This window comes from Pteropus alecto, unplaced genomic scaffold (genome assembly GCF_000325575.1).
Source record: "Pteropus alecto unplaced genomic scaffold, ASM32557v1 scaffold276, whole genome shotgun sequence".
NCBI classification, from domain to species: domain Eukaryota; kingdom Metazoa; phylum Chordata; class Mammalia; order Chiroptera; family Pteropodidae; genus Pteropus; species Pteropus alecto.
The window spans coordinates 7,083,848-7,106,724 of NW_006438074.1; the positions used below are offsets into that span (position 1 = coordinate 7,083,848).

Here is a 22,877-nt window from a genome sequence, read left to right on the forward strand (position 1 = left end):
CCAGAAAGGAGGTGAGGTCAGAGGGCCGAGTGTGTGAGTGGAGGGGGTGGGTTGGCAGGGGAGAAGCGGACTCAGCCTGTTCTTTCCCCACCCTCTTGCTGTCTTGAAAATGCTCCGCTGACAGGCCTGGAGGGATCGGTTCTCTCTCCCTGGAAGGAATGAAAAGGCGTATTGTGCAAAGATGGAGAGTCTGGTTGCTAGCCAGGAATTAGTCCTCTCAAGGAGAGGAGGAGAAAGGCAGAGCGAGAGGAGGCCGGGGGAGGAGGCCCAGAGAGATAACAGGAGGAAGGGAGGAGGGAGAGAGGCCAGGCGGTAGCAGGTCACCGTGGCCTTTTGGCAGCACAGAAGGCTTGGGTTGCTTTGGCTCCTGGGTCCACAGGTGTGGGGCCTGAGGGGAGAAGGGGGGTAAAGAGGGAGGGAGGCGCTGTTATCTTACCCAGATGCACGTGTTCCGGGAAGGGAGGAGGGTCAGAACTTCAGACTATTTAATCCCTTGGAATGTCCTTGCCTCGCTCTGATCTTTGGGCCCCTTGTGTTTCTCGGACTCCTTTATGGGCACATGTGTGGTAATTAACGCGTTCAGTGTAGGTCCTGGCCATGTGTTTGAGTTTCAAATATCCATTGATCTGGGACACTTGCATCCTGGCCACCCCTCCCCTTCTTCTCCTTCGGTCCTCACCCTTGAAGAGAGAGGGAAGGGGTCTGTGTGTATTTGGAGGCAGATGGGGGTGGGAGTGCAGGACACACGTGCATCCACATGTGTTTTATTGATGCTACAGAGGAATATCAGAGGAAGGGGCCTCCAGCAGCCCCTTAAGCTCTATCTGCTGCCAAAACTGTTGAAAGCTGCAGAAGTTTAGGTAGAGATGAATTTTTGACTTTAGCTAAAGTCATCCGAAAGAAGGTGGCTGGGAAGCAAATGAGTTTAGAGATTACGAATTTACCCTGAGTGGTTTTTCCTGGCCGACCAAGTCTTGTGGATCTTCCCGAGGTGCCTCTTCTTGGAGTCTTAATGCTAATGAATGTGGATGATTTAGGAGCTTCCAAGATAACCAAATGTAGTCAAGGACTGGTCCTGGGCATCGCTGCTTGTGAGGTACAGGAGGGAAGTTCTCAGCCTCTGGTAGGGTGATGGGGTCTGGGGGAGTGGTGAAGGATGATCACATGAGAGAATAATGAGAGAACACGTGTAAAATGATTTCTGGCAGTTAGTTCTCTGGGAGCTTTTTTCTTTTGAGCACCCAGGACCTTAGCGATCCTGCAGTGATGCTTCGATAAACGGCAAGTGTACACTTAGGGTCATTAGGAGTTTTCTGCAGTTTGCTTTTTACCTACGTGTACGAGGTCTTGGAATTAGTTGTTTAAGGAAAGGGAGAAAAAAATGACATTACCAGGCTCTGCTTACATTTTCTGCATGGGCTTCTGTATTTGTCAAGCCAGTCTTGGAGAGGGGCAGAACTTCCAAAACCTGACCTACCTTTAATTTGCAGGAACTTTTTTTTTTTTTCATACCCTACTGGCTGCTCCATACATACATAGTATGTGCTCCAAGTAAAGAGTGAGTCACAGTTATTTTCTCCAGGGTTCCTCTCTGTGTCTTTCTTTTCAGAGTTTCTCATGGAGCCTGGTCTATGGGTTGGAACCGACTTGGAGAAATGGAGATGGGCAGCTGGTGACCTCTCTGGGTTGGCCACTGTGCACATTGAATTTCTCTGTAGAGAAGCATTCCCCTTCTGATACTGTGCTTGCTGAACAGAACCGCGCCTAAGCAGCTCCAAACCCATGAGAGGCAGCTTTTTGTTCTCTGCATGATGTTGCTGCTGCTTTCTGGAGCCCCTGCCCCAGCCTGGCATATCAGTATACCGGTTTTGTCGAGATCAGTTGCAAAGGGTGTGATGAGTGTGCTTGAGTGCTCATGCATACGTACCATGTCTTCCTGCTTCCCACATTGAAGTACTCCCCCAGCTTGGCTCCATCTACTAAACCCCCTGCCCTCTATCTCGGCCCCTATTCTAGGGTCTCCAAAAGAAAGTTTATGCATGCAGGATACTAAACTAAGAGTTCGAATCCCCCTCTGGGGGAAGTTGTATCCCCAACTTCCAAGGACTGAAGAGGAAATGGGGTTTTCGGATCTGGAAAAGCCTCCTAGTCATAGATTCTTTTGGGTCCCTGGTGTTATTAGTAACCACTGGTGTTTTCTACTTGATTCTCTTATTCTTTGATTTGATGAATATTCGAGAACTTCCTATGAGCCAGGAACAAGTAAATTGATAGGAGCCCTGGCCTCGCCTCGTGGAGCTCACATTCTAATAGTTCTTAGTCTCTCCTTGTACAGTTATCTTCAGGTAGAGGGACAGCCTCCCAGGGGAGTGCAGACTTCTAGATCCTGGGAAACTGTCACCTCTGTTGGCGATAGAAGCAGGTGGATCCTCCAAATAGCCCTCATTGGTAGCTCCCATGGCCAGAGCCTCTAAGGAAAGACCCTTGGTGGAGGCTGCCTGGGATGAGCATGGCCCACTGGCAAGTTTTTGATCCCTCTGCCTGGTCCCCTTGTTGGGCTCCTGAAGTTCAGGTGAGATAGCTCAGAGCTTGTCAGGCCACTGAGAATATGTTCACTTGCTCACTGTTTCTTGACTGAGTTCAGTTCCAGCCACTTGAAAGGAGGCAGGGATTTTGGCATGTGGCTGGAAAGGCCTCGACCCCTGTCTCCAGCTCAAGGCTCCACATAGCTCCCATGGTAAAGGCTGAGGAATTATCACTTGGGGTCCTGTTGCACCAATTCTGTGCCTGCTGAAAGAAAGCTGTGAGATTCAAGGGCTACTTATCCTAAAATTGATAAGGAAAGGCAATGAAACTAGAAGAGCTAAAACAATTTTAAAAGAGAAAAATAAAGTTGGAGATATTACTCTATCTGATTTTTTCAAACAAAGATATCTAATTTTTTACTCCCTCGTGACTCTTTAAGAATTATCAGTTCATGCTTCCCTTTGTTCTTCTGAACATATGCTGTGATTCCCCCCTTTTAAATGCTTATTTTATTTTCTTTTTAAAAAAGTGACTTAAGTTTTAGAGCAATTTTAAGTTCACAGCAAAATTAAGAAGAAGGCACAGAGGTTTCCCACGTTCCTCTTGCCTCCACACATGCCCAGACTCCCCATTCTCAACATCTCACCACAGTGGTACATTTGTTACAGTCAACGAACCTACTTGACACAACATTGTCACCCAAAGTCCATAGTTTACACTGGGTTCACTCTTGGTGTACATTCTATGGGAATGGACAAATGTGTAATGACATGTATCTACCATTACAGCATCATACGAAGTATTTTCATTGTCCCCCAAATTCCCTGTGCTCCACCTAGTCATCCCTTTCCACCCACCCATCCCCACCCTCTGGCAACCACTGGTCTTTTTACTGTCTCTATAATTTTGCCTTTTTCAGAATGCCACATAGTTGAAATCATAATACTCTGTTTGATTTTAAGACTTATGCTGCAGTAATCAAGACAGTCTGGTATTGGCCAAGGGATAGACACACTGATAGGTGAAACAGTATAGAGAACCCAGAAATAGGCCTACTACACAAGTATGGAAAACCAGTTTTTGACAAAAATGCAAAAGCAATTCAGTGGAGGAAGGACATTGCTTTCCATAAATGATGCTGTAGCCATTGGACATTCATAGGCAAAAATGAAACCCTCAAGTCCCTCACACCTTATACAAAAAGTTAATTCCAAATGGATCTCGGAGTTAAATGTGAAATGTAAAGCTATTAAAAGTTTTAGGAAAAAACATAAGACAAAACCTTCAGAACCTATAGCTAGGTCAGCCTAGCACTTCGTTGTCTTGAACAACAAACACGTGATCCAAAAAAATTTTTTTAATTGCTAAATTGTTGGACTTAATCAAATTTAAAAACTCGCTCTGTGAAAGATCCTGTTAAGAGAATGAAAAAACTGCAGACTGACAGAAAGTACTTACAAATCACATATCTAACACAGGACTTATATCTAGAACATACAGAAAAGTCTCAAAAACTCTACAGTTGAAAAACAATTCAATTTAAAAATGGGCAAAATACATGAATAGACATTGTACCAAAGCACGTAAGGAGGAGGCAAATAAACACACAAAAAGATGTTCAATATCAATAGCCATAAAAAATGCAAATTATGACCATGATAACATATCACTACACATCTATTAGAAGAATGAAAATTAAAAAATAATGACAATACCAAATGCTGATGAGGCCAAGGAGAAACTGGATCTTTCATACATTCTTGGTAAGGAATGTAAAATAATATTACCACTCTGGAAAATACTTTGGTAATTTATTTAAAAAATGAAACACTAAATATACACTTACAATATAATCTAGGAGTTGCACTCCTGAGCATTTATTCCAGAGAATTGAGAAAACTTATGTCCACACAAAAACCTGCACATGGGTGATCACAGCAGCTTTATCTGTATTAGCCAATGCTGGAAACAACCCAAAGGTGGAAATAGCCAAAGATGGAAACAAGCCAAAGAGGTCCTTCAATGAGTGGAACAAACTATGGTGCATCCGTACCATGGAATACTGCTCAGTATTAAAAAGGAACAAACGGTGGCTATATGCAACAATAGCTTGGATGGATCTCACAGGCATTATGCAAAGTGAGAAAGGCCAATCTCAAAAGATCATATGCTGCGTGATTCCGTTTATATGACATTCCAGAAATTAAAAATTATAGAGACGGAGTTAGTGGTTGGCGGGGGTGATTGATGGGGTAGAGGAGGGTTATAAAGGTATATGTAGCACAAGGGAAGTCCTTGTGGTGATGGAATAGTTCTGTATCTTGATTGTGGTGGTAGTAACACCAATTCGCATGTAAAATTGCATAGAAATTGTATAAAACCACACACACACACACACACACACACACACAGCTGAGTACATGGAAAACTAGTGGAATGTGAATAAGGTCCATGAATTATTCTTGGTTTTGATATTGTACTATAATGATGCTACCTATATAATTATAAGTTACCTATATAATTATCTTAATTATAAAGATGTTATCATTGGGGGAAACTGGATGAAGGGCACATGGGACTCGTCTGTATTATTTTTGCACCTTCCTGTGAATCTATAATCATTTCAAAATAAAAAGTTAAAAAAAAAATAGCACAGTCTTCTGTGTAAATCCAGTCCTGAACTGACTCTTCTGCTACCTGTATACCTCCTCTTCTCCTTTTTGCTCCTCCCCTCCCCGTCCCTGTCCTCCTCCTCTTCCTCTTCTTCTACCTCTGGTCTACCTTTTTCACCAGCTCATGTTTTTGCTCTTATTCAGGCGAATGTGGAGCTTGAGGATGTGGGCATTTGCTTGCAAAAAGACAGCTTTAAGTTTGTTTTCACGTCTTTTGGGAGGGAGTGTGCAGGTGGGTAGATGGAATGTAGAGCATTGATCTCTTGTTCTGGAAAGGACCGGAAGGGCCCGGATAGCTTCTGCTCTCACAGGTCAGAGTCAGAACAGCTCTTGGTACATTTCTGAGCATCAATGATTTTGGAACATGCATCTCAGGAAATGCTGAGATTGACTGACATCCCATCCTCCTCCTGGTATAATTTGAGCCAGGTTCTTAAGGGACTTCTGCAAATAGGCACGGTTTCCTCCCTGTGATGCCCAGAGTAAGTGATCGCCACTTCCACACTAGGTCCCTGAGTTACATGTTGAGGGAGAATGTGGCTCTGGCTTAAATGTGGCCCCTTCAAAAGCAGGAACTGGCCAGCACTTCTACTAGGCTGGAGTTTATCTCCATGCCTTTCAAAAAGGTGGCCAGTGGCAGCCTAAAAGAATATGAGAGGGAGGGTGGACCAGTGATGGACATGATCCAGGCAGAGCCCAAGAATCGAAGGGGACTTGGGATCATTGAGGGACCTTCCAAATGTTAGGATGGGGTTGGCGGTTTCTTTTTTCCTTATTCTCCAAGGCTCCTTAGTCTGGGAGACCCCAAGAGATGCCATTAATACGGATTCCTCCTCTGGCCCCTTTGACACATTTGCTTTTGAAGGACCTGGAAGAGAAAGCTCTTTGTATGTGGTCAGAATAAACTCATTGTACACCCAAACAATTAACTCCTCAATGGACTTGCCAGACCCTTGAAAGGCTGGGCCCTGCTTCCCTGGACTTCTTGGGCTCTATTCAGTCCCTTAAGCACACCAATGTTTTTGGGTTTTTGTTTTGTTTTGTTTGTTATTCTGAAAAGTCTTTCCCTGAGAATAGTCAGAGCGGATCAACATTGTCCTCAGCCCAGCATTTATCTCCACTTGCCAGTGAATGTCAATCAGGAATCAAAAAGCCAAACAGAGGAGGCTTTGAACGGTGTCATCAGGGGTCGAAGTGACTTCCAGCTGTCTGTGCCTGGGCCAGGCCTTCTTGCAGGGCAAGAAATTGTGCTGTCACAAAAACCCGCTGTCTGTATAGGCTCCCAGAGCCTGTGCGGGGGCTGTGACTCTCTGGAGCTGCACCTGCGAGGGGGCGTAGCTGGGGGGTGGGCGGGGGGAGCTGGGGAATCTTGGAAGTCCAAATACCATGGCTCTGGGGCTGGGCGGTTTCCAAGGCTGCTCCCTGCCTTTGGGGCCTTGAGCAAATCACTTTCTTACTGAGACTCAGTCTCTTTTTGCTGGCCTGGGGACTTCCTCTGCCCTGGCTGGTGGTGAGAAAAGATGAGAAAAGCCACCTGCCAGAAACTTTTGAGTGTTACAAAATGTAGTAATGTTATTATTGTTCATCTTGACATCATTCTTGAGAAATTCTCTCGTTTGCCTTATTATTGTCATTATTTTTTTAATGTTTTGAAATTTACCTTTTTCTCCCTGGAAGAAAAATGAAAATCTTTGAATTGGCTTTTTTCACTGTTCTGTCCAGCTTCTCTTGGTCCGGAAGCGTGTTAGTATCAAAGAGAAAAAAAGTCTTACTATTCGAGGTTCAAAAGAATCACCAAGAATAGAGTCAGGCATCAAATTATCATGTGCAAATAAGTAAACTGAGATTCGGATATATGTATTTTTTTAATATACGGAAAAATCTCCCAAATTAAGGATCGCTCAAATAATCGAGCAGCTGCTGCCTGATGATTTATCTGTGATGATTTTGGCACTACCTCTCCTTTCATTTTAACAGCTTTATTGAAGCGTAATTATATACCATAAAATTTACTCACCATAAATGTACAATTCAATGAAGTTAGTACATTTCTGGAGTTGTGCGACCATACCAGAGAACAGTTCCATCACCCCAAAAAGAAACCTTGTACCCATTTATAGTTATACCCCACTGCCACCCCCAGCCCTGCCTCTATAGATTTACTTTTACGAGACATTTCATATAAATGGACTCATGCATTAAATATATTCATACATGACTTCTTTCATTTAGTATAATGTTTTTGAGGTTTATCTATATTGTCACATGTATTAGTAATTTATTCCTTTTAACTGCTGAATAATATTCCATTATATGGCGATATCACAATTTGTTTATTAAGCAGTTGACAAACATTTGGATTGTTGCCAGTTTGGGGCTGGGGATAATGCTGCTATGAATATTTGTACAAGTGTCTTTGGGTGGACATGTTTTTATTTTTCTTGGATAGATTCCTAGGAGTGCAATTTCTGGGTCAAATGGTAAGTTTATGTTTAAGTTTTTAAAGAAATTGCCAAACTCTTTTCCAAAGCAGTTACCCAATTTTGCATTCCCATCATCAGTGAATGAGGGTTTTAGTTTCTCTACATCCTTGGCCACACTCAGTATTGCCCATTGAAAAAGTTTTAGCCATCTACTAGCTATAGAGTGGTATCTCATTATGGTTTTAATTGTGTTTTCCTAATAACTAATGACATTGAGCATCTTTTCATGTATTTACTAGCTATCTGCACATCTTCTTTGATGAAATGTCTATTAAAATATTTTGTCCATTTTAAAATCAGGTTGTTTGTCTTCTCATTAAGTTGTAAGGTTCTTTTATTTTTTAATTTAAAAACTTTGATAGGATTTTAATTTTGCAAATCCAATTTTAAAATTAAGCCATTGGTTAAGATGGTTTAATACTATTATACTTCCTAAAGCCTTTTACTCCCATACTGTGTCCTGAGGCTGGGGAGGCAGGCGTCCTTTATTTTTAGAAGAGGATATCACTGCCCAGAGAAAAGTGAGGGATCTAGTTTACCAACTTATTGCATACAATGCCTGGATCTGGAATGTGACCCCATTGGAGACTGGGAGGCCAGGGGGCACATACAGCAGCTTTTCTCTCTCCCCAAGGCCTAATGTGGAGCTTGGTGTTGCCCAAGGCTTGCCAGGAGGTATAACTGATGTGGACCTTGGACCCAGGCCTTGGACCTATTTGGTGGTAGGGAGCGCTTGTTTGCTGGGTTGGAAGCCATGTGCCCAGGTGCCCGGAGATGATGGTCAGAGGGTCCTGTTGGCTTTGGCTTGGATTCCCAACCTTTGGGCATGCTGGATTTCACAGGTGGCTCTCCTGGCAGCAGAGAACCTTGTCTTTTCTCACTTCATAAAGATTTCCATCTAGGGCCTCCCTGGAGGCAGTGCAGCTGTCTCTCTTCCCCCTCAGTGACCCTACCCTGCAGAAAGGTTCACTGCCTGCACGTGGCTTCACGCTCTGTGGGCTTCTGGGTCTGCATCTGGATAATCATGGAGGCCCTTGACCCGCAGAAGTGCAAAACTTTTCTGGGAGACTAGAAACCCTTCTTCCTCTTTTTGAGCAATAGACGTTATTTTCCGACTGCTGGACCAGACGGGCTGTCCCAGACTCTCATCTGGATGGTGGAAGAAATAAACAGAATGTTTTTTGTTGTCCTATGAGAGAGATACTGCTCTTGGGACATGGGAGGATTTTAATTGAATATTAAAATGTTACATAAGCCATTTTTCACTTGGATTCTCACCCAGAATTGTCTCTCTGGCAATATTTGATTTCTTACTTTCCCTTTGTTACCTTTAAGACTCCTAAGGTGCAGCTACCCTGTGTGAAGAGGTTGAGCACACTGTGCTAGCCTATCTAAACTGTGAACTCTGCATCCGGCAGGAGCAACCAAATGTGCACGGCAGCTGCCAAAAGACTTCATTCAGTGGCTCATTGAAGTCAATGGAAAGAGGTGTTAATAGAGTCAGGGGAAGTGATGCTATTTAAAAAATGACATTGTGTGGCTCTACTCTGTGTTTATTCTCCCTCAGTGACTTCCAGATCAAACTTACTAGTTTGGCATCCACAGCATTCTGGACTCCAGTGTGAGGCAAATAAGATGTTCAGCACAGTTGCTCGCCTCTTCCTGCTACGTTTTATTCCTTGGGATGAGTGTCTGATAGTTTAGGATCACCTCGGACCCTGTGGGAGTTGGATCTTGATGTTAGCACATGAGAACAATAGCAAGGTCAGGTATCACACTGTCGGGCTACCAGCCTCAGCCTCCAGCCAGGGTTAGGGTCTCTAATCTTAAGAATCCAAGGGTGGGGTGTTGGCTCAGAAAGGGATCAGGACTCTACTCTTTTTCGCTCTTTTGATAAGATGCAGGGATGTCAGCCAAAGGTTCTGAGAGCTCCAAATGGTGCAGGGTTGTTATTATTGATGAGCTAACTGGCTTCACAGAAATTGTATGAGAACTTGCATTCTCCATAAATTGTTAATACTCAGAGAGTATAGTGTTCAGTTCTAAAAGACCTCTGGGGGTCTTGGGAAGAGAAGGATGATGTAATCAGAAAACTGCCTGAGACCACAGTGCCCTCCTCTTCCCCCTGCCCGCCCCCGCCCCAAGAAAAGAGACTTCTCTAAACTATGCATTCTCAATGGAAGTGGAGATAACCTGCTCCCAGCTTTCACCAAGGAGGCAAAAATTGGTTCTTGGGTTCTTGGGAGTGGGACAAAAGAACTCTTGCTCTTTTTACATATAAAGCACAGATATACATACAGTTCATAAACAGATAACACAGTGCGTCTGTTTCCTTAGGAAGGTGGTTATGAGAAAAATGTCTAAAAATGCTCCTTAGGTGAGCAATAATGAAAAAAAGTTCAAAAACACTACTTTAAGGTTGTATTTGATGAAAATAACTGAGTCTTGAAAGGTAGGTAAAGTCTGCACTCACTCCTGACCTGCAGAGGTTCTTGCTCTACAGAGAGACCTGCCAACCCTTTTGAGATGATAAATATTAGGACTGTGTTACTGGAAACTCTCTCCTCCCATCATCTGTGCTAGAACTTTGAAAGCAAATCCAGGGTGCAATTTCCCATGTCCCCATCCATTTTATTCACTCCTACCTTTCACAGAGAATTGGGGTACATGCTGTTTCACAGTTACACATGTTCTAAAAATTCCTAATTCTCTCCAGTCCAGCATGCTGGAGAGAGAACGATCCCTTCCGCTTCTCTTCTTTTTTTTTTTTTTAATTTAACTTATTTATTAAAATTTCTTTTAGTTTTTCAATTACAGTCGACACACAACATTACATTAGTTTCAGTGTACAACGCAGTGATTAGACATTTATTTAACTTGCGAAGTGATCCCCCTGGGAAGTCTTGTACCCACCTGACACCATACAGAATGACTACAATATTATCGACTATGTTCTTATGCTTCACATTCCTGTGACTATTTTTTTTTTAATGAGGATGGAGAAATAGCTAGAAGTCTGGGAGGGAACAGCACCACGGTCTTGTGTTCCTTAAGTTCTTTAATGAGGGCCACTAGAAAGGTACTGGGCTGGTACCTTCCACACAGGGCAGGAGGGAAGTGGTGACGCCAGAACCGGATGTCACAGTGTGTGTTGACCTTACCCTCTCATGCCTGGCCAAAACTCTGGGTTTCTGGGGAAAATAGTCCTCCCAGCTTTCGTGTGGGGAGGAACAAGAGCTCACAGTCGTGATGGTACACTCAGTTCGATGAGAAAGGGTCCTCCCTGACAGCCTACCTCCCTTTCGTTCCTCCCTTGCAAGGGCGAGCGCACACCTGGATTTGTCTTACTCTTGGCGTCTCTCTGTGGTTCTCTTTTCCTTCTTGTTCTTTTCTTCTTTCCTTTCTTTCTCTTCGGTCCCTTCACTGGGACTTGGCCGGGCCATGTGCAAACCCAAACCATTCAACAGTGCTGGAGAGTAGATAGTATTTACCTCAATAATGGTAGTCTCTTTTCGATTCTTTTTAACCCTCAATTCAGACGACGGGTCTAAGCCGACACCCACGATGGAGACGCAGCCCGTGTTCGACGGGGACGGTAAGTTCTGGTATTACTTCCGACCCACATCCTCCACTTGTTTTCAGATTTGGGGGAGGTCTCTCCTTCGGATGTTTGTTTAAGCTCTATTATTATTATTATTTTTTCTTTTTTAATTTTAATTTTTCCCAGTTTAAGCTGGGTTATTTTAACCTTTTAAAAAATGCAAACCCTCCCAGGAACTGGTACACTCTCCAGTTCTGGAAAGGCCCTGTGTTCTTGCCAGGCTTCCTGGCTGGCTGCTGAGGTCCAACAATAACACAGCCTGGACGGACCCTTTGAGCTGCCAAGACTGAGGAGCCATGGCTGAGAAAGACAGTCAGGCCAGCATTGTCCCTTCGGTCAGTGAAGGGGCAGCACCTACAAATTCCTTCTCTGTGCCCGGCATTGTGCTAGGCCTCGGGGGAACAAAGGGGAAAGAGATGAAATGAAGCCTTTGCTCTCAAGACAGCGGCTACTACTGGAGAGCTCTCTGTGCGAATTATATAATTTTAACTTTTGTTTTTGTAGACATTTAGGAAAGAAAGCGATCGCAATGGTCTGGGAAAAGATTCTGTGAAGAGAAAGGACTTGAGCTGCATCTTGGAAGTGGGGAGGAAGAATTAGGGCATTCCAGGCAGGAAAGCTGGCCTGGTTAAATTGTAGGAACCTTGAGAGTTGAGTCAAAATATGTAGGAGAGGAGAAATTCTAGGTCAAGAGAAATAGTGGTGGGTGGTGGCAAAAGAGAGGATGGATGACCCTGGAGGTATAAGGAGTGTACAGGGGGAGCTCAGGCTGCGGAAGGCTGGCCCTGATGTGAGTCTGAACTGCTCAGGGCTTGTATTTTTCACTGTGTTTTGCTAAGCCCTCCAGGTTCCCATGAGCAGGAGCAGGAAACTTGGCACAGTGCCAAGTCTGACAATCTGGTTCAGCTCTCAGTGCAATATGCAGCAACCTTGTAGCAGCTTTCAGCCCAGTATATACAGACTGGATCATGAAACTAGACAGTGAGATAGAGGAATACAAAAGAAATTATATCACTGGTTGGTACTGTGGCTAGGGATGTCCCTCACACAGGCTCAACCCCAGATGGATCGAAAGGCCTTTGCAACTGACATTTAGTGGAACACATGTCTTCATGCCTTGAGGTTCAAGTGCTTCTTTGATTCACAACGGTCCTTTATCATTGGCGAGTCTGTGACTCTGGGGGATCGGGTGGGAGATGAAGACCATGCCAGTTTGGGAGACCTCCCCAGTGCCTCACTGAAGAGATCGTCACTTGACAGTGTGCTCAAGGTCATCCTAGATTCACACACCGCCTGTCCACTGGGCGACCCAAGCCCTGGAGAGCCTAGAGACGCCCCAGTGATCTCTGGATGTAAGTCAGGCTCTGTTCAGCTAGAGACCGTTGGAAAGGGCGTTGAAGCACACATCAGACCCATTACTTTCTTTCCCATGTGGAGCAGAATCTCAGCACCTAAAATCTGTTGTGGCTCAGCCGTTTCCTCCAAAATGGTCTTTGTGGTTTGTTTGGCATTCATTTGTTGATTTATCCCCTTTAAATCTTCTCCCAGAGAAGCAGCTGAGAGAGACTTGGCTTGGCCCATGTTCCTCACCTCCTGGGATAATATTTTTATTCCTGGATGGAGTGGCTCAGCACTTCTGGACTCTGACCACTCTGCCTCCCGGCACAGGAGGCCCTGGTTGGCTCCTATGAGCTGATGGGGAGAGGAACTTCCATAGCGAAGAAGGAAGAGGGTGTTGGGACAAAGTGGATATGGAATGATAGAGATAGCTCAAGCCTCAATGCCTCAGGCTTAGGGAAAACAGCTATTAAAAAGTCTGGGGGAGGGGGTTACACTCCAACTTACATGCTCTCTTAGACTTTTATTTTCTCTCTTTTTTCTTTCAGAAATCACAGCTCCCACTCTATGGATTAAGCACTTGGTCATCAAGGACTCCAAACTGAACAACACCAATGTAAGAAATTCAGGTAAATAACCTGCCTTGGATTATATATGTACCTGATCCATCTGTGGTTGGGCCATGATCGCTCCATGACAATCTGCTGTGTGGACTTGGGCAAGTTATTTAACCTGTCTGGTCTTCCAATTTCTATAGCTGTAAAATAAGATCAGATGAACTGATCCCTTCTGACTTCATCTTCAATTATTATCTCGTGGGTCATCTTTCATGGGTAGTTGACACTTCTGGTGAAAAAAATTTCGACTGTGTATTTTAATATTTTAATTGACATTCTACATGCTGTGAAGAAGAATTTGAAAGAAGAGTAGCTGGGCAAAGAGAACTTGGACTTCAAGCCTCAAGAGCCTTGGAACTATGTGTTTTTAAGGCTCTTACTAGCTGCTTATGGTCCTGCCTTTCTGGTCTGCTCTTTTGAAGGTCTTGTGAATGGTCAGGTTTTGGTATTGGCTAAACCTCTTGTAGAAAAGTGATAATTTTTGAAGAGGAATAAGATTTGTAGAGCTCATTTACCATCAATGAAGACCAAAGTCAGTAAAGTTTATATCCCATCAATAAAGACCAGATGTTTGTCAACAGGAAAATGCATTAACAGACCCAATCTGTATCTCTATTGGGGGAATCATTCTTCTTTCACCCTAAGATTTTACTGTAAGAAGTGCCACTTGACATTATTTATGTCTGGTTTTCGAATTTAGTTATATCATTTTTTCCTTATGGATAGCAAGGACTATAAACAGAAGATACAACCCTTTCAACTGGCAAGCAGAGTTTTATATGACCAGAATTAATGAGTGTGCTGTCCTTGGCTCCCTTTAGGTTTATCCGTATGCCAGCTCTGTCCTAAAGTAGTAGCGTGGGGGACTAGCACACATGGAATGATTTAGGCCACAAGATGAACCCATGAGGCATTGGCTGATTTCTCCTGCGACTTGGATTGGTCAGTACCTCAGCATGTGCCTGTTTTCCTGTTTGATAAAAGCTGGAGGAAGTGTGGGGTGATGAGTGGGAAGGTGACCATGTGAACTCCTGTGGGCCAGATTCTTTGACAAAACAGGGCTGTGGTTAAAGTGCAGGCTTTGGAATCAGCAAAATCTGGGTTCACTTTCCAGCTCTAACATGAAGTGAGTCACCTGGCCAAGTCAAATAATCCCCCTGAGCCTCAGTTCTCATCTGGGACCATGATCTCTCCCTCAGAAGACTGCGGTTAAAGGTTAACTGAGTTAATGTCTATATGGTACTTGCCTGTCGAAGTGATAAATAATAAGTACGTGATAAATTGTAAGTACATGTTATTACCATTGTTGGTAGGAAAAGTGGAAATATTAATGATACTGCTTGTAGTGAGAATTCTTTAATCGGGAAAGAATTTGTGATTGTTACTCTAAGCAAAAGCATTTATTAGGAAGCTTCTTAGAACTTTCCTCCACTCCCCGCTCACTGTTAGGCAAATATGATAAGTCAAAGAAAAGTGGTTTCGGTGCCTCTGATGCCTGGAAGTGATATCTGCAAATGGTCCGCCCACTCTCTGAGTCCCTAGCAGATCTGCAGAGCCCCAGAAGGAGGCTTAATTCTCCTTCTGTGACCAAGTGGTGAATATATGGGTGAGCTCTCTCTGAAATTGTACAGCGCCTTTTGCCTGGAACACTCATTTGAGACTTAGCAATTGCTCATGAATTGCTTCGTTTTCATCTACCAGTGGTTAATTTCTCTACCTATTTTATAAACTCTGTGAGGGCAAGGGATTTATTGCCTGTCTGTTATACCTATTATAGAATCTAGCTCAGTGTGTTTGATTGCTTTGGGGAAGGATGGAGGAGAAAATATCATTATTATCAGTAAAATCAGAATCATCACTGTCATCATAGCTAGTCTGTGTCAGGTCTTATAGAATTTTACATGTGTTACCTCATTTGAGCTTTACCATAATCCTGTGAGGTAAGTGTTGTTATTGTTCCCATCTTACAAAGAATCAGAGGCAGAGAGAGAGAAAATAACTTGTCCTGAGTCATAGCTAGTAAGTGTGGGGCTGGAGAAAACTACATATCCTTGAGAACAGGGTGCCCGTCTGCTCGAAGTGCATTCTCTGCACAGTAAAGTGGCAATGTCAAGTTAGTTAATGATGTTTGCTTCCACTCAAGTTCTTCTGCTTCCCTTTCTCATGTCTCCTATATAGTTTCCAATTGGATAAGTACGTTGAAAAATGGTTTCCAGGCAGGTATAATCACCTTGTTTTTGTTGTAGTGACCCAACCACCTTTATTTTCCCTGGTGAGCCCCAATTATGTCTGTGAGGTTATGTCCGTAAGGTCAGTGTGTAGGACAGGATAGTTGGGGGAGAGATAAAAGCAATGGCTACTCTCAATGGAACATCTTTATGTGTTGTGCTAGCCACTTTCCACATGATCTCACTTGGTTTGATGAGAAGTCAGATACACTTTAATGATAAGTTGTATCTGGGCAGGTGGCTCTGGTGTGGACTGGAGCCCCCGGGTCAAGCCCCTGAGACATTAGTTTCCCATTAGAGTTTGCCAAGAGATTTTGGGTTCTAGTGAGCTTCAGCCAGCATCTCTGGGGACATCAAAGTGGGACTGTGAGAACCAACTGAGCGACAGCTCTTTTCTGTTCTCTGTCCCAGAGGCAAAGAGGCCATCCCTTTCCCCTTACACCTCAAACATCCTTCTTTCACACTCAGACCCTGTGACGCCAGGTTTGTTTTCTGGCCTGGGGACTGTTGGTGTTGGAAAGATTCCACTGGGCAGCCGAAGTTTTGCAATAACATGACACATGTGCCTGCAGACTTATCCTGTCTCCTTCGTTCCTTCTGAAGGTTTCAGCCCTTGTTTTTAAAGCTTTGTCTATTGTGTGTTCACCACTGTCAGTGTCGCCTTCTGAGTACTCGGCAGGTTCAGTGTTGACAGGTTTGCCTCATTGCACTTCTCTCTGATTCTCGCCTCTGTTACACCAGGAGGTCCTGCGTTTCAGAGGACCACGTACCTGGCCAGCTAACACTTAGCACGTGGGGGCGGGCATCTTCTCAGGCGTGAGCGTTGGTCAGAGACTCTGTTCTGCTGTTATAAGAAAATATGAACTCTTGCTGAGTTTAATATTGGGGGCTAGCTACCAAGGCATTTCTTAATATAACTAGAATTAAACCATTTTTAAAAATCATCTACATTTATAGAAGAGAGTAAAGAGATTAAAGAAATGACAAAAACTAGGCTTCGTGTCATTCTTCACCTCATGTCCTACTGCTTCTAATTTTACTATATGCAGACACTTTTCTACAGCTGTGATTTATAAAAGTCTTTTTTTTTTTTTTGGTATGACAAAAGTCTATGCTTTTTCCTCTGGGAAGACAGTATCTCTCAGGAAATGTGGTCGTGTGAGCCTTAACGCTTCTCTTCGGGCAGTATGGCACGTAGGCCTTTCCCTCAGCTTCAGTGTTGACTCTTGTAGCCTCTGGTAGAGTCATGTAACTTCCCTTCCTCCTTCCCTATCTCTTTCTTTCCTTTATCTCTATCTTTTCTAGTTAACTTCTTTTATGATCTGATATGCGACATCAAGAAAGCCCTAGAACCTGGCCCTGTGGGTTAAATCCTCAAAGACTGTGCCTTTCCTTCTTTGCCCAGCAGACTTTCCTTCTGTGCACTGGTGAGTGCAGCCGCTCGTGATAACTGCATCCAAAAGACAGAGCCATCGGCGGGGATGCAGTTGGAAATGCGTTTCTTTTAACTTTTGCAATGAAAATGCCTCCCTGTGTCCTTATACATGAGTGAGTTTGCCTCCCCATCCATGTCACATGACAGCCATCCATGGCATCCTGCCCTTACCTGCTAGTGTTGGAGTTTTGCTCCTCTAGGCCTGTTTTGGGCCCCTTGGCTGCATTTTGGATTGCCCCTCCCTCATTGGGGGGTGCTGCTGGGATAGCTGCTGCCATGATTAGGATTTGGGGTCACTGAGGCAACTACACCTCCTGGCTGATTCCCCCACCCCCAACCCGGCACTCTTGGCCTGCCCAGAAACCGCGGGGTGATGTAATGACCTGAGGCCTGGAAAAATAAACAGCTCTCAGGGAAACCAGCGGTAGCCGTTGTAAGCAAATACCCCACAGCCACCTGGAACCTCACACATGACGTGATTGGAAGGAAGAATGAGTAATCCAGCAACGTTAGCAGCCGCGGACGGGTCTGGGCTTGAGTGCATTTAAAATATCTATGTAAAAACAAACCCTTGATGTTTATTTCCATAACTGGCCTTCTGGATGTCTGCCCATCTATCTCATGCAGGTGTCACGGTTGGTCATGGCCGATAGGGTAGAGCTTGGGACGGGTGGTCATCCCTATGGCTTTTTCTCTGGCAACAGAGGCCTTTCTCAAGTTTTCCCGTGACAGGGAGGAGCTTAGCCCCTCAGTCCATTTTTACCTTGTTTTAAAATTAGCTCTCCCAGCTGCCTTGCACCTTCATCCCACGTCTGCTTGGCGCACAGAGGTGTAACGATGTGGAGTGTGGGGGTAGGATCCAGCCTCTGGAACTTGCTTGACCAGCAAAGGTTTTGTTTTTTTTCTGTAGGTGAGTTTGTGTGCTTTTTGGTGTTGATAGCAAAGCGACATGTCCCTATGTTTTCCTTTTGGCCTCTGTAGATAAGAAATGGAAATCAAAGGTCCTGCCGAAGTTCTGTGATTGACTCCTTCCAACCTGCTAGAGGTCAGCTGCGGTCTCTGCTTTGGTCTGAATGTCCTCATTCTGTGCTTGTGACATGGCTTTAGAAGTAGGCAGGGTATAAATCTTATAAACACACTCACACATGTAGCATTAGTATTTTGGGGGCTGAAGAGCAAAGTTATGATACTTTATTTTGACAAATTAAAAAATCTGTCTCCCATCTCCCCATTGGCCTGTGCCCTCTGCTTCCTTCTCTCCTTAAAGGACAGAGTTTGTCAGGTCAAGGTCAACGAATTACTGAGAAAAACCATAAAGAAGACAGCTTGCCACTTCTCATTGCAAAATTGCTGTGAAGCATTTCATATTTTTTTGGTGGAAGGGTCATATGAACTCCCTTAATGGTATGAGTCAATAGAGATGGATCCTTGTTTAAACTTTGAGTGGATGTGAGTCAGTGATGCTTTGGGAGAAAAGTTTTTAAAAAGTGTCTATATACTCTACTGGGACAATCCATCCTAGGAGAAATATCTTTAATAGAATATATATCTTGTTTTCTTTCTACTCCTCCATTTCTGTCTGTGTGGGAAGAAAGAGGTCACTGCTTCAGACAGTGATGCACTGTGCATGGCCATTTTAGGTTCCACAGAGAGAAATTATTTAGGCAGGCTACTTGGCCTGTAATTTTCCCTTACACCTCCTCACTCACAGCACTTCATCCCAGCCGCATGCCCGATTTCCAGAGCCCACTGCAAACACCGCTGTGAGTAGGTGCTCTCAGCTAGCGTCGGCATGTGGGATGGGCATCGTTAATTTTGTTCTGCGGTTGGAGTTTCTGAGCCACAGCAGGTTGGGCCACACAGCTGAGCATGGAGGGCTGTATGAGGTACAAGGGAGGGCCTGAAGGCCCCCAACAGCCTTGCCCTTCACTCAGCCCCTCCCTGGTACTTGGGGTCCACCGTGATGTGGGAAGCAGGGTTTGACCCTGGCCCCTAAGCCATGGAGATTACACCCAAACCTGTCTAATTGTAATACTGTGGGCCATGAATGCGGTCTAATGTAGTACCACTGCTTCATTTTAAGTGAGAGAAAGGATCCCCGACTCGTTAGGGGCCTTGTCCAAGGTCACAGGCCCATCCACAGCTATCACGTACCACAGCCTCTACTTGGTGCTAAGAAGTCAAGGGAAGAAATACAAGATATGTCTCAAGAAGGAGTTGACTGTTGGGCAGTGGCGTGCCAAAGGGAGGAGGCAGTCCACCCCGGCGGGGAGGAATATTCTATCACAGACATTGTTTTGAGTTGCTGGCATGGTGATCACAAAACGAAGACTGATTCTTAGTTATATTATCATTTTTTTAGTTTACCTACAGTGTTCCCCCGCTGTTGCCTGCACCTGGAGCAGACTGTTCCCACTGCCTGCCTGTGGTCAGCCCCTGCAGTCTAGTTAGGGGGACTGGTCATTTCTGGGGATGGGTCAGGAATTCCGGGTTTACTCCACATTTGTTGAGAATACTGCTACCTTAGATCAGCTAATAATTTACCATTTATCAACTTACTCTGGTGCCAGGTTAAATGCTTTACATATGCTATTGCATTTAATCCTCACGAGGACCCTATGAGGCATGGGCTGTTGTTACTCTGCTTACATAAGTAAGGAACCGGGGACGTAGAGGGCGTAAGTCAGCTGCCCAAGGTCACAGAGCTAATGAGTTGTGGAGGCTGAGCCATCCGACCCCGAAGCTCATGACCACACTCTACTGCCTTTATTCCAACTCTTGCTGATTTCCATGAAACAGTGACAGAACCTTCCACGTGCTGGGCCCTGGGGTGGCGTGTGATAGGCACTTCTTCTTGCATTAAGCCTTGCCACAGAAGCTCAGTATCCCCCCACAGCCCCCACTCCTGTTCCTGGGACATCTTCCTTCCGACTCCCTGAATTTCCCTCTGGTTTTGGGGAACAGCCACCCCATTGAGCTTTTATAGCATCCTCAGTTCTTCTGGGCCAGAGCTAAAGAACATCTTTTTTCTTGGCCACTTAGTCCGTCAGAAGGTCTTGCCTTCCTCTAGGGAAGAGCTCTGAGGTCCCTTTGTAGGTTAAGATTGGGGGATGATGTTACCTTTTTCACTTCATTTGGCCGCCTACTCTATGGGGAAAAGGGACTTTAAATTAAATGAGATGAAGAAACCCATTCCAGTGGAAAAGGTGACTGTTTCCAATGCATACTCTCTTTCTATTCTCCCTACCCCACACCTACTTGTTACACACCCGAGCATGATTTCAGGGGTTGACTTCGTTCCGTCATTGATATGCCTGCTCCTTCCCTGGCCCTCCCAGGGCTGTCCCTCTGGGACTCCCTTTTTCTAGGTCTGATGTCTGCCTCTGTTCCAGAGGGAGCTCTGAGCGATGGTTCTATGGGCTCCCCTCCTCTTTGGGGGATAGTTTCTGGATGACTCTGAGACTCGGAAACTGGAAACGGCTGAGTGGCAGCTCGGTGCCGGACCTGATGGACAGCCTATGGTGGAAGGGCAGAGGCAGTCCAGCAAATGGTGCTTTGGAAAATGGTCCTCCAGGGGCCACTTGGCCCCGCCTGTTAAAAAGTGCAAAGTCCACAAGTAAGAAAAATAAACTCTTTACATAGTTGGCTTGAAACCACAAGTGCTAAAACACTGCGTGGCTAAATAAACAAAAGAGCCTGCTCAGTGATGTACCATTAATTTCTCCCCAAAACTATGGTTTTTACAGTATCTCTTCCCCTGGAAACTACACCTCCAGTCCCCGGGCTGGCCTTTCAAACACAGGAGTCAGTGCCTTCAAACCTGGTCCTCCCTGTCCCTCCTTTGGTTTCCGCCATCCATCCCTTCCTCGTCCCGATCCTCAACCACCATCCCGACGGCACACGCCTCCACTCTCACGCCAACGCAGAGAATCCGGGTGCAGGAGCCACGCGATTTCTTACGCCTCTGGAATTTCATGTTGCGATTTAGAGAAGGTTGTTTTTAACACATGGTTTGTTATTTTGGGTTATCGTTCAGCATTTCATTCATTTTTGATAAGCAGCTAGGCGGGTGTGAGGTATTTGAAGGGGTTTCAGGGTAATTGTAGGCAACACAACGCTAGTGTTTTCCTGACCATTCTTGGCCTGCTGGGATGATTCCTCTTGCAATGAAACATAAATAAGGGCCTCTCATTTTTCAGGCCGGTAACCTTTTATTGATTTTCCCCTAAGAAAATCCAAAACTTGATAGTCTGAGGGTTGAGTGTATCATTTCCCAGGATGACTCAAAGGGACAGATATTCTTTTTTCGGTGTCTGTGGTCTCATCCCCACCGTTTGGCATTTCCTGAGCAGTGGGTGGTCACATCTCCGAAGTGTCAGGCTACAGCAGAATTCTGTGGCTGGGGTTGGCACAGCAGGATTCAAGCAATGGCGGAGTTCTTGGACTAAATACTCTTTGTGGATTCTTTAAACTCGAGAATTCATGATTCTGCTATGAATGAGGAGCTAGGGGCCAAGAAGGAGTGTGGCGAAGGATCAGGAAGGATGTGACAGAGTCCTCGCTCTCCGCTCTGAAGAGCCTGGTCAGGTCACAGTAGCAAGGGTCAGGGGTGTGTGCGTGAGGGAAACAGATATTCAGTCATGGACTCAGCAGAGGGAGATGTCACGCTAGGTTGAGGCCCTCAGGGAAAGCTTCAGGGATGGAGGGAGGCTGGAACGAGCGTAGGTTGAGATCATATGGCCAGTTCTTTCTTCTTCCTACATTTTACAAAACTTTTCTGACCTTTCCAGAGCCTGACATGATGCCAGCACATACCCAGTATCAGCCTATGTGAGAACCTGGGCCCATCAGGCCCCTGACCTCCTCTGCATCTTCTCCATAAGCCCTAATCACGTGTGTTTCTCGGGATCCCTCATTCAGTTTGAGACTCAGGAGCACTCTCCTCTCTGAGGACCTCGTCTTCCACCCAGACAGCTTCGCACCCCACTTTTCTCTGGGATGAGCAATTTTTGGTCAGGATGGCCTGAGCGGCCACCCTTGAGCCCTTGATTACCGACTGAGCTTCCACTAGGAGGAGCCTCTACTAGGAGGAGCTTCTGGTTCCTGCTCTGGAAAGATCTCAGCATTTCTTGAGGCACCTTCCCAGTAAGCGTTTCTGTGGCCCGTGGTTCTTCTTGGTCCTTCTATGTATGGTTTTCTGGAATTTTTTGGCTCTCATTTTTCATATAACTTGGCTAGGCTATGGAGCCCAGTTTGGTCAAACACAATTCCAGATGTGGCTGTGAATGTATTTTTTAGATGTGATTAACATTTAAAATCAGTTGACTTTAATTAAGGCAGATGACCTTCCAGAGCGTGGGTGGGCCTCATACAACCAGTTGAAAGCCTTAAGAGCAAACACAGATTTCCTGAAGAAGAGGGAATTCTGTCTCTAGACTATAACATAGAAATCCTGCCTGAGCTTCCAGCCCGCTGACCTGATCTATTGATTTTGGATTCGAGACTGCACCATTATTCTTGCTTGAATTTCCAGCCTGCTGCCGATCCTACAGGTTTCAGACTTGCCAGCCCCCATGATCCGGTGAGCCAATTCTTTAAAAATAAACCACTCTCTTCTCATCTCTCCCTCTCTCCCTTTCCCTCTCTTATTGGTCTCGTTCTCTAGAGAACACTGACTGCTACTGTCCTTCTCCGACTACTGTCTGCTCCCTCCACCCATCTCCTTGCTGTCTCCATCACCATGAGGTTCCCCTGCTCTCTCTCCAAAGAGTTTGCTACATGACTGGCTCACCTGTACCTGCTGACTCAGGTGTTGGGTTAGTCAGCATCTCAGCTCTTCTGTCTGCTCATTCCTTTAGCAGCAGCTCCTCTAGAAGGCAGCAACCAGAAAGAAAGACCAACCCAAGGGCCTGAAACTAGAACCTTCTAATGTTTATGTTTGTTGGCTCTTCCTTCCTTCCTTCCTTCCTTCCTTCCT

At 45.0% G+C, this 22,877-nt stretch overlaps 1 protein-coding gene across 1 annotated transcript in view; it reads left to right on the forward strand.

The window, feature by feature from the left end:
• SMOC1 (SPARC related modular calcium binding 1) overlaps window positions 1–22,877 on the forward strand; it is a 77,486-nt gene that overhangs the window by 29,993 nt on the left and 24,616 nt on the right. Inside the window, exons 6-7 of the mRNA XM_025049101.1 lie at window positions 11,220–11,276; window positions 13,169–13,249. Of these exons, the coding sequence (XP_024904869.1) occupies window positions 11,220–11,276; window positions 13,169–13,249 (138 nt within the window). The remainder of the gene's footprint in view (window positions 1–11,219; window positions 11,277–13,168; window positions 13,250–22,877) is intronic.